The following is a 12,756-nucleotide window of genomic DNA, read 5'->3' as shown; positions in this document are numbered from 1 at the left end:
CCTTCATGATGACCAAAGAAAGCTCTTTTATTACATAGATACAGTTTAACACAAATAGGAGAAAGAAATAAAACAGTAAAGAACCCACAGGCCAGGTATTCCTCTAGCCCACAGAACCATGAGAGTCAACAATATACTAAGAGAAATGGATATTTAATGTACTGCAACACACACAAAATGCAAGAGGAACTCAGCAGGCCAGGCGGCATCTATGGAACTAGATAAACAGTCGATGTTTCGGGCCAAGAACATTCTTCAGGACGGGAAAGGAAGGGGGAAGATGCCAGAATAAGAAGCTTTGTGGGGAGGGGATGGAGGCTAGCTAGAAGTGATAGGTGAAGCCAAGAGGCTGGGAAAGGTAAAAGGCTGGACAGGAAGGAATCTGATAGGAGAGTGAACCATAGGAGAAAGGGTGAACGCAGCAGGCCAGGCAGCATCTCTAGGAAGAGGTACAGTCGATGTTTCGGGCCGAGACCCTTCGTCAGGACTAACTGAAAGAAGAGATAGTAAGAAATTTGAAAGTGGGAGGGGGAGGGGAAGATCTGAAATGATAGAAGACGACAGGAGGGTGAGGGATGCAGCTAAGAGCTGGAAAGTTGATTGGCAAAAGGGATATGAGCGGATCATGGGACGGGAGGCCTAGGGAGAAAGAAAGGTGGAGGGGGGAAGCCCAGAGGATGGGCAAGGAGTATAGTGAGAGGGACATTGGGAGAAAAAGGGGAGGGGGAGGGGGAGGGGGAGAGGGAGGGTATATATATATAATTAATAAATAAGGGATGGGGTATGAAGGGGAGGTGGGGCATTAACAGAAATTAGAGAAGTCAATGTTCATGCCATCAGTTTGGAGGCTACCCAGACGGAATATAAGGTGTTGTTCCTCCAACCTGAGTGTAGCTTCATCTTGACAGTAGAAGAGGCCGTGGATAGACATATCAGAATGGGAATGGGACATAGAATTAAAATGTGTGGCCACTGGGAGATCCTGCTTTCTCTGGTGGACTGAGCGTAGGTGTTCAGTGAAATGGTCTCCCAGCCTGCGTCGGGTCTCGCCAATATATAGAAGGTCGCATTGGGAGCACCGGACGCTGTATATCACCCCAGCCGACTCACAGGTGAAGTGTCGCCTCACCTGGGAGGACTGTCTGGGGCCCTGAATGGTGGTAAGGGAGGAAGTGTAAGGGCATGTGTAGCACTTGTTCCGCTTACAAGGATAAGTGCCGGGAAGGAGATCGGTGGGGAGGGATGGGGGGGACAAATGGACAAGGGAGTTGTGTAGGGAGCAATCCCTGCGGAAAGCAGAGAGAGGGGGAGGGAAAGATGTGCTTAGTGCTGGGATCCCGTTGGAGGTGCCGGAAGTTACGGAGAATAATATGTTGGACCCGGAGGTTGGTGGGGTGGTAGGTGAGGACCAGGGGAACCCTATTCCTAGTGGGGTGGAGGGAGAATGCAGTGAGAGCAGATGTGCGTGAAATGGGGGAGATGCGTTTGAGAGTAGAGTTGATGGTGGAGGAAGGGAAGCCCCTTTCTTTATAAAAAGGATATCTCCCTCATCCTGGAATGAAAAGCCTCATCCTAAGAGCAGATGCAGCGGAGACGGAGGAATTGCGAGAAGTGGATGGCATTTTTGCAAGAGACAGGGTGAGAAGAGGAATAGTTCAGGTAGCTGTGAGACTCCCTTGTCCATTCGCCACCCCTGCCACCCCCCCCCAAAAGAGAGGGAAGAGGCTGCTACTGTTCCCTGGAGAATGCTACCCAGGTTTTCTGCATTTTGGACATGGACTTGGACAATACACATTTTTTCCATCTTAGTTTTTTTTATATATATATTTGCCCAATCTTTCTCGTTTCTTGTGTGAGGGGGGAGAGGATTTTGGGGGTCAATATGCCTGTTCCATTTGTTTTTTCCATGTGAAGAGTTGGGATTTGGAGGTTTGATGATCTGCTGCTGTTCTATTCTTAGTTTTGTGGCTATCTCAAGAAGAATTTCAGAGTTGTATACTTTGATAATAAATGAACCTTTGAACAGACAACCCCAGCAGATTTACAGGTGAAGGGTTGCCTCACCTGGAAAGAATGTTTGGGCCCCTGAATGTACAGGTATAGCACTTTGACCATTTGCGGGGACAAGTGCCAGAAGAGAGATTAGTGGGGAAAAGGGAATTATGGAGGGAGCAATCCTGGGATTGGGGGGATGTAAAGAAATGTTTGGTGGTAGGATCCCTTTGGAGATGACAGAAGTTGCAGAGAATATGCGTTGGGTGCAGAGCCTCATGAGAACGAAGGTAGGTAAGGACAAGAGGACCTCTATCATTGTTAAGGTGGTGGGAAGATGCAGGAGCACGGATGTTTGAGAAATGGTGAAAATGCAGGTGAGGGCAACATCAGTGGTGGCGGAAGGGAAACCCTGTCCTTTGAAGATCTGATGTTCTAGAAAGGAAAGCCGCGTCGTGGTAACAGATGGTGCGGAGCCAAAGGAATTGAGAAAAGGAAAAAGCATTTTTACAAGAGACAGGCTGGGAAGAGGTACAGACAAGATAACCACAGGAAGCGGTAGGTTTACAAGAGAGGTCGATGGACAGTTTGTTTCCAGGCATGCAGACACAGAGATTGGGAGGTGTCAGAAATGGAATCAGTGAATCTAAGGGCAGGGTGGAAGTTGAAAGCAAAGTTGATGAAATTGATGAACTCAGCATGGGTGCATGAAACAGTACCAATGCAGTCATCAATGTAGAACAGGAAGAGTTCAATTTTGCCATTGTCTGTAAGGAGTGTGTATGTTCTCCTCATGAACGCATGCGCTCCCTCTGCATGCTCCAGTTGCCCCTCTCCACATATGCTGTCTGATCTGCTAAGTAATTCCACCATTTTTAATTTTTATTTTAGCCTTTAGAAATTTCTGCTAACAAGTCAAGTCACTTTTTATTGTCACTTCGACCATAACTGCTGGTACAATACACAGTAAAAACGAGACTTTTTCAGGACCATGGTGCTACATGAAATAATACAAAAACTACACTGAACTACATTAAACAACACAAAAACTACACTAGACTACAGACCTACCCAGGACTGCAGAAAGTACACAGAACAGCGCAGGCATTACAAAAAAGCGGAGGGCAGTAGGTTGGTAGTCCGATGGCTTGGGGGGGAAAACTGTTACATAAATAAACAGCTGAATAACGGCGTCCCCTCATCCGAGCATCCAAATTAAAACTTCTTATGCTGTGCATAAGGACAGGTGAGAAATGAGATCACTGCTTGAACTGGAATCTTGGTGTTACTATTGATGAATGCTTAACGGACACATGTATAGTTTTATCACAGAGTACTGAAGTAAATGTAAGTTGCTTTTTGTTCTAATAAGAGTGATAAGTAAGAAATAATGCCAGAGCATTTGAAGCCAGGAGCTTGCAAACATGTAGTTAGGATAGGGGTTTCCCAACCTGGAGTCCACAGTTAATGGTAGGGGTCCACAGCATAAAAAAGGTTGGGAAATCCCTGGGTTAGGATAAGAGGATTTGAGGGAGTATTGCTCATTCATAACATCTGCCCTCTAGTGTCTCATTCTCAATAGTTCATCCAAATACTCACAAGACTTTTATCACAGAGCACTGAGGTGGGTTGGACCAGTCATAACTTTGATTTCTCCAATCCACCCCCCACAATCCCCCCCCACCTGCCAACAAGCCGTGCACCAATTCACTTTTATGTGAGGAGGTTCCATTTTACCTGCTCTCCATACCTATTCGGTCATAGCTCGAATAACTATCTGCCAAAGTACATCTTTCCTAAATTTCTGTGCACTTTGTGACAATGTTGATGCTCCCAAAAATAGTTGTTTCTATTCAGAAAACTTCCCAATTATTAAACACCTTATCATATATTCTGACTCTAGTCTATAAAGCATTTTGCAACAGCTCCTAAACTGGTGAATTTGGCTTCCATGTCCTCTGGGACTTCAATGTTTTCCCTGAAGTGGGGTTCATATTAGTTACAAGTTCTGTTGGGTGGATTTTGAATGCAGCATTGAAAGAAAAGAACTAGTAGTGTTAAGACCCCCAGCAGCATGCAGATTTGGATGAGTCAGAAAGAAGCATCGGCTTGATGGAAAGTGTCATGGAAGATTTTAAACAGACAGGGGTTGTTTAATTGTCTAACTGAATCTCTCTCATAAATTTTTCCAGGCTGGCTGTATGACTACACACGGACATATGACTGTTCCTTTTATCTGGCGGGCATTTGCTACATTTTGTCCGCCATTCCTCTGTTCTTGGAGCCCACAGCACGTAGATACAAGACGAAGAAACAAGCAGAGACTCAGACAGTGAAGACTGAAACCATAGCTAACGTAGCCTGTATAGCAGAACGTCAAAATGGACAAATTATTGTTCCATCTGATGTGAGAACTGAGAAGCTGGAACATATCAGCTCTGTGTAAATAAAACTTAGTCCAACGAGGAACTTGAATATATTTAATACACTGCAGTGGTGAAATCTCGTCTGATGCAAATTCAAGAACCTAGGGCTCCAGGAAGATTGTGCAGCAACAGTAACTGTGCATCAAAGTATTGTTTTTGATGCAATTCACTGGAGAAAAAATTATAAGCTGTGAATTTTTGGGGGTCATCGCGAGGTAGGAAAATGCCAGATTTTAAAAAAAACAAGAAAATTCTTCAGTGATTTGCACTTCTCATCCATGTGAAATTCAGATCATCCCTGGATTTGAAACAAAGTAAAATATCTAACCATTCACACTGTCAATGCACTTTAATCCATCATAGAAACCTTCCATCAGTAGCAACAACACAATTCAGTTTTCATATTTATCACCACCAGACAGCCTCACTTGGAAGGACATTAACGCTAAACTTTAGTCACTTTTGTATTTGGGTTCTGCCAAACCGAATTGAGCCATTTTGCACAGAGATACCATACTGTCAATTCTCCCAGCATGGCAACCTAACTACTTTTAACAAATTTCAAATGGGGTAGCGGGTGAAACTAATATCTGACACACAGTAACACCCAATTTCACATAAGGTACTATGGGTTCAAGATCTTATCAAACTCAACATCACTTCATTTGCCCTTGAGCCAGCCTTCCTCATTCTCATCCAAAACACAAAACCACTATTTTATTAATTAATAAAACTCTTTCTTGGGACTTATCCATTTTATGATTGATTACTTTAAACTTAATGTTCATTATTACCCACCCTACAATTCATTTTATTGATGAATATTGGCAGTTTTTAGTAGCTTCCAGATATGCTGACCAAATAAAGCAATACTGGGGCAGTATTAGAGGACACAGAGTGCCAAAGAGTTGCCTTTAACTAATTTTTTAAAAACTTACAAGTTCTTATTTTCAATTAAGTTATTATAAAGAAAAGATTAAATAGTATCCTTCATTCTGCTGAAAACCCAAGCCACAGTGATTTGACTATATTTGTTTGTGTTCCATCCTCTATAGCCAGATGCTGCGATTATAAAAGGTCCTTAACATTATAGTCCTTTTATTATCAGATCAAAATACAGTACATATGTATGGTATTTAATGCCTTGCGGTACAAGAGCACAACGGGCCAACTCTCCAAGGCTCAGGTGAAGGGTATTTCAGCATATTTTCACTTAATAAAATCAGACCTATTGTATATTTCAATTTTATTTTTATTTCAAAATTATAGAATGTGTACATTTTCTTTCTTCCCCAGTTTATAGATTTAAAGACATCAGCTACTCTCAGCCCAATTAACAAACGGTTAAATGCAGAATAAAATTTTATGTTTCTCTGACATCAAGAAATACTTGCATGTCATTCTAACGCCGGCCGGTGGTGTAGTGGCGAGCAGTCCTGCTTTCGAATACGGCTGGCTCCTTGCATGCTTTCCATCTCTGCTGAGTCGAACGGCCTCGTAAAAAAGAGAAAATGCTAAAGAAATGGCAAGGTTGCCACCCAATGCGCCACAAGGCACGGAGAGGAACAACAATGTCACTTTAATGAAGTAAACATTCTATAATACCTCACAGATACTAAACAAGAGGGAATTAGGCTTATGAAGTCTGAAAGTAAATGCTGAGGCCAAGATATTTTTGGGAAAAAACAAGGAATTGATCAAAAGCTATGATTGATGCTTGATGAATATGCAGAAAGAGTCAGAGGGCATACAATGTAGGCAAAGAGTAAAGGACAACAAAATCCAGACACTGGGACAAAGATTTGTGTTCATTTTGTTGGAAATGGAAACAGTTAATGGTTGACAAGATTAGGAGACATTGTTGACGGGATTTTCAGTGACTTCTGAGAGATATAAAGAAATGATTAGAAACTAATATTTTGGGAAAGCATTTGTAGACAACATGAAGTTAGATCTGCCATATCCATACCTTAGTTGAAAATCTCAACAACTTTAATGTTGATTTCTGGGCCTACTTGAGCTTCATTAGCTTACTACCTCCATCGATGCTAGTATTTGTTATTGATTCGTTAGAGCTGGAACTGTGGGAATCATTAAGTCCCAAGTTTGTCTTTGTTGTGTATGACAGTATCTTCCACATGGAATCACTCTAACAGTAAGACATCAATTCTGCACGCAGTGCAATTGCTATCATGCATATAAAATATGAACCCACTGCAAATGAGCACTGATATTACTCATACTCGGTCTATTTTCACCCTTTCTTGATAAACACGTTTTATTTTTCATCAATCTTTCCCAATTAATGAACAATCAATCTTTTCTGTGGAAATGGATTTATACTTTTTAAAACAGTGGCAAGAGATTTTAGATTTTATTGTATATAAAATAAATGTCATTTTTGTTTTCTTGGGATGAGTCTCAGACCCAAGATAATGGCAAAAGGTCATGGCTCCAGTTATTCTGTGGCAACTGTAAAATAAATATTGTGGCCATTTAGCCAAACACCGTGTGTCATACCCTCTGCAAAATCTGCCTTATAGGGGTTAACCTAATCGGAGCCCCATCCGCAGATGCTCTGGATTATTACTTGGCAGTAACTGTGTAGTTGGAATTTTCTTTATATTCCAGATAGCAACAACACATTGAATTAAATAGTGAAAGATAGATAGATGCAGTAAAAATATCCATCACAATTTCAGATCAATTTTTGACAAGCAATGGGAACACTCACTCTACCTAATTATTCAGCTTTGTTCTCACACGATAAACACTTTTCAATGCTTTTAATCAAACTTGCTGAGAAGGAAACTCAGGGAATTGAGTAGAACAGGCTTCAGCCTAATTATCTGAGCCTTCTGCTTGGGCAGCCGTCAGTTGTAGCAGAGCTGATCGTCTCATTACTGAGACAGATGTGGATTCAAGTCCCACTCCAGAGATTTTGTATCAGACCCCATGCAGACTCTTAGCCGAGGCCTCAGGAGCTCCCTTTCAGAGATACTGATTTTGAATAAAATATTAAAGCTGCTCCATCAGGTAGATATTAAAGATTTTATGCAATTATTTTGCATAGAATACCTATAGCCCCAGCTGAGTATTATCTCCCCACTGAAATCAAAATGGATTATTTAGTTATTTTCACAGTGCTGTTTGTAGGAATATGGTGTGTGGATATTGGCAGCTAGTAACTTTCAGTATATGCTGAGGTTGTGGAAAAAAAAAACACCATCTGCAGAGAAGACTCTCTCTTTTAGGTCACTGTGAAGTAATAATCGATGGGACATAAAAGCAGTACTGATTTGTTCTTTCCATTTCTGATTACGTGACTACAAAATAATGGCTCAAACTCAACTGGTTCAGAGAAGGAATAAACGTTCACCTCCTTTTCATTTTTTATCAGTACGAGTTTTTAAGTGAAATCAGAATTCGATCATAGAGTTTACAAGCAGGTTTTGAGATCTTTTCCTGACAACTTCAAAGGCTATATAACAGCCTGAAATAGTGCAAATAAAAAATGATCAGAACAGTTAGTACACAATTCTTGAAACAATTCAGTACCACATAGATGAGACAAAATTACTTCTCTTTAGATGTATCTGGTGGGCAAGGGATAAGGAAAGAGATGAGAGACACGCAGAGTGAGACATGCACACATAAGAGGGCGACAGGGAAGGAGGGCAACAGAGAGCATGGCAGAAGGACAGACAGAGAACAACAAGAGTCACAGAAGAGCAGGACAGAAACAGGCCTTTTGGCCCATCTAGTCCATGCTGAAACCATTAAAACTGCCTGCTCCCATCGACCTGCACCAGTCCCATGGCCCTCCATGTACCTAGCCAAACTTCTCAAGCATTGAAATTGAGCTTGTATGCACCACTTGTGCTGGCAACTCATTCCACACTCTCACGACCCTCTGAGTGAAAACATTTCCCCTCATGTTCCCCTTAAACTTCTCACTTTTCACCCTTAACCCATAACCTCTGGTTGTAGTACCACCCAACCTCAGCGGAAAAAAACCTGCTTGCACTTACCTTATCTATACCCCTCATAATTTTGTCTACCTCTATCAAATCTCCTCTCAATCTTCTATGTTCTAAAGAATACAGTCCTAACTTATTCAATCTTTCCTTATAACTTAGATCCTCCAGACCTGGCAACATCCTTGTGAATTTTCTCTGTACTCTTTCAAACTCGTTTACACCCTTCTTGTAGGTAGGTGGCCAAAACTGCATACAATACTCCAAATTAGGCTCACCAACGTCTTATACAACTTCAACATCCTATCTCCTGTGTTCAACACTTCGACTTATGAAGGCCAATGTACCAAAACTTTTCTTTAAGGTCCTGTATTCCCAGATCCCTTTGTTCTATCACCCCTCAGTGGCCTACCATTCACTGTGTAAAACCCACTGTGGTTGGTCCTACCTCACACTTGTCTACTTTAAATTCCATTTGCCATTTTTCAGCCTATTTTTCCAGCTGATGCAGATCTCCCTGCAAGTCATGATAGCCGTCCTCACTGTCCACTACAGCCCCAATCTTGGTGGCGTCCACAAATTTGCTGATCCAGTTAACCACATCATCATCCAGATCACTGATACAAGACGATAAGATATAGGAGCAGAAGTAGGCCATTCGGCCCATCGAGTCTGCTCCGCCATTCAATCATGGGCTGATCTAATTCTTCCAGTCAAACCCACTCCTCTGCCTTCTCCCCATACCCTTTGAACCCTGGCTAATCAAGAACCTACCTACCTCTACCTTAAATACACACAGTGACTTGGCCTCCACAGTTGTTCATGGCAACAAATTCCACAGATTTACCACCCTCTGACTAAAGTAGTTTCTCTGCATCTCTGTTCCAAATGGACATCCTTCAATCCTGAAGTCATGCCCTCTAGGCCTAGACTCCCCAACCACGGGAAATAACTTTTTGCCGTATCTGATCTGCTCAGGCCTTTAACATTCAGATGAATATAGATGACAAACAAAAAACCCAGCACTGATCCTTGTGGCACAGCAGCCACAGGTCTCCATTCAGAAAGGCAACCCTCTACTACCACACTCTCACTTCATCCACAAAGCCAACATCTAATCCAATTTACTACCTCATCCTGAATGCCGAGTGAATGAACCTCCTTAACCTGCCTCCCATGCAGGACCTTGTCAAACGCCTTACTAAAGTCCATGTAGACAACATCCACTGCCTTGCTTTCATCCACTTTCATGGCAGCCTCCTCAAAAGACTCTAAGTTTGGTTAGACATGATCTACCACACATGATGCCATAATGACTATCCTTAATCAGCCCACTTCTATCAAAATACACATATCTGGTCCCTTAGAATACCTTCCATTAATTTTCCTATAACTGATGTGAGACATACTGGCCTATAATTTCCCACTTTATATGCAGAGCCATTTTAAACAGCAGAACAACATTGGTTATCCTCCAATCCTCTGGTATCTCTCTTGTTGCTAAGGATGTTTTAAATATCTCTGCTAGGGCCCCAGCAATTTCTGCACTTGCCCCCCATAGGGACTGAGGGAACACTTCGTCAAGCACCGGGGAATTATCCACTCTGATTTGCCCCAGGGTAGCAAACATCACTTCCACTGTAATCTGTACAGGGTTCATGAAGTTGATGCTGCTTTGCCTTACTTCTATAGACTTTGTGTCCATCTCCTGAGTAAATTCAGATACAAGTAATTGTTTTAAGATCTCCCCCATCTGTTTTGGCTCCACAGATGAATTATCATTCTGGACTTCCAGAGGACCAATTTTGTCCTTTGCAACCCTTTTGCTCTTAACATATCTGTAGGACCCCTTAGGATTCTCCTTCACCTTGTCTGCTAAAGCAACTTCATGCCTTCTTTTAGCCCTTCTGATTTTTTCTTAAGTGTTCTCTTGCATTTCTTATACTCCATAAGTACCACTTTTGCCCTATCTGCTACGCAGCCCCTTTTTTCCCTTAACCAGGGCCTCAACATCTCTTGAAAACCAAGGTTCCCTACACTTGTTATCTTCACCTTTTACTCTGACAGGCACATACAAGCTTTGTAATTTCGTTTTTGAAGGCCTCCTACTTTTGTCAAACGGCCTCTCCCAATCCACGCTTGCCAGATCATCTCTGCTACCAACAAGAGTGGCCTTTGTCTAATTTAGAATGTCAACCCGCGGACCAGACCTATGTTTTTGCATATTTACTTTGAAGCTAATGGTACTGTGGTCACCGGATGCAAAGTGTTTCCCTACAGAAACATCTGTCACCTGCCCCATCTCATTCCCTTTGCATATCCAGAATCACACACTCTCATTGGGACTTCAACATACTGATGAAGGAAACTTTGCTTAACACATTTGACAAACTCTATCGCACCTAATCCTTTCACAATATGGGATTCCCAGTCAATACACTGAAAGTTAAAATCACCTACTATAGTAACTTAAACAACAGGAATTCTGCAGATGCTGGAAATTCAAGCAACACACATCAAAGTTGCTGGTGAACGCAGCAGGCCAGGCAGCATCACTAGGAAGAGGTACAGTCGACGTTTCAGGCCGAGACCCTTCGTCAGGGGTCTTGACCCTTCGTCAAGGGTCTCGGCCTGAAACGTCGACTGTACCTCTTCCTAGAGATGCTGCCTGGCCTGCTGCATTCACTAGCAACTTTGATGTGTATTACTATAGTAACTTTGTGTTTTTTGCAACAGTCTGCGATCACTTTACAAATTTGTTCCTCTAAATCCCTAGAAATGTTAGGTGGTCTGTAATATAGCCCCAATAACGTGGTCAAACCTTTTTTCATTTCTCTGTTCCACCCATAATGGCTCACTAGTCGAGTTCTCCAGTCTGTCCTGATAGAGCACTGCTATGATGTTTTTTCCTGACTAGTTCCACCACCCCCTTCCTTTAACCCCTCCCACTCCATTTCGTCTAAAACAACAGAACCCCGGAATATTGAGCTGCCAGTCCTGCTCCTCCTGCAACCAAGTTTCACTAATGGCCACAACATCATAATTCTAGGTGTTGATCCATGCCCTAAGCTCATCCGCCTTTCCTATGATACTTCTTGCATTGAAGTATATGCAGCTCAAGACCCTAGTCACACCATGCTCAACCTTTTGATTCTTGACTTTGAGGTCTTACCAACATCTGTCTTCCCAACCTATCCACTAATTGTTCTGGCACTCTGGTTCCCATCCCCCTGCAACGCTAGTTTAAACCGCACCAGACAGCATTAATAAACCTTCCTGCTACAATATTAGTCCCCCTCCAGTCTAAGTGTAAACTGTCCTTTCTGTATACGTTCCACCTTCCCTGGAAGAGAGCCCAATGATCCAAAAATCTTATGACCTCCCTCCTACACCAACTCCTTAGCTACATGTTACTCTGTATAATCTTCCAAGTTCTGGCCTCTCTAGCACTTGAGAACACAACCCTGGAGGCCATGCCTTTAAATTAGCAGCTAACTTCCTATGCAGAACCTCATCACTCATCCTACCCGTGCCATTGGTACTGACATGGAGCATGACCTCTGGCTGTTCACAATCTCACTGCTGAGAACTCAATCTGAGGTGTCCCGGACCCTGGCACCAGGGAGGCAATATACCATCTTGGAATCTTGTTCTGGCCCCTAGAACCTCCTGTCCATTCCCCTAATGAATCCCCTATCACCGCAGAGCGTCTCTTCTCCCTCCTTCCCTTCAGACTCAGTGCCAGAGACTCGACCATGTGATTTCTCTCTGTTAGGTCATTTCCTCCCCCCCCAAAGAGTATCCAAAGCTGTTGAGGGTGATGATTCTGGGGTACTCTGCACTGGCTGTTTAAATCCCTTTCCCTTTCCTGACCTCTCTATATGTCCTACCTATCATACCCTCAGCCTGCTGAATGACCCGGAGCTGATCCAACTCCAGCTCTAACTCTTAACACCGATTGTCAGAAGCTGCAGCTGGATGCACTTCTCACGGCTGTAGTCATCAGGGACACTGGAGGTCTCCCTGCCCTCTCACACCCCAGAAGAGGAACATTCAACTATTCTGTCTGGCATCTCTCTGTCCTAACTGAGCAGATATAAAGAAGGGAAGAAAAAAAAATGAAAACTTTACCTAGAGCTTTTCTGTTTTTGCTTTCTCTCACTGAAGCCTCTTTGAGCTAAAGCCTCAAGATCACCACTCTGACTCTGTCCACTCTGACGATAGCCGCTGTGCTTGACCCTGCCTTCTTTTAATTTGCTCTTGCTACTCAATCCTCAACGACGATTGATTGCTGGTCAAAGCTCAATTATTCTGCCGCGATCCATTCTTTTTGCACTCTGTCAGTGGCCCACATTGGAATC

At 42.8% G+C, this 12,756-nt stretch overlaps 1 protein-coding gene across 1 annotated transcript in view; it reads left to right on the top strand.

Moving 5' to 3' along the window:
• Positions 1 to 5,326, top strand: part of slc16a4 (solute carrier family 16 member 4) — a 102,261-nt gene extending 96,935 nt beyond the window's left edge. Inside the window, exon 10 of the mRNA XM_072278676.1 lies at positions 4,185 to 5,326. Coding sequence (XP_072134777.1) covers positions 4,185 to 4,438 — 254 coding nt within the window. The 3' untranslated portion in view covers positions 4,439 to 5,326. The remainder of the gene's footprint in view (positions 1 to 4,184) is intronic.
• The last annotated feature ends 7,430 nt before the right edge of the window (positions 5,327 to 12,756 follow it).

The sequence above is a fragment of the Mobula birostris genome, chromosome 14 (assembly GCF_030028105.1).
Source record: "Mobula birostris isolate sMobBir1 chromosome 14, sMobBir1.hap1, whole genome shotgun sequence".
NCBI lineage: Eukaryota > Metazoa > Chordata > Chondrichthyes > Myliobatiformes > Myliobatidae > Mobula > Mobula birostris.
This window is presented reverse-complemented; position numbering and strand designations above follow the sequence as displayed.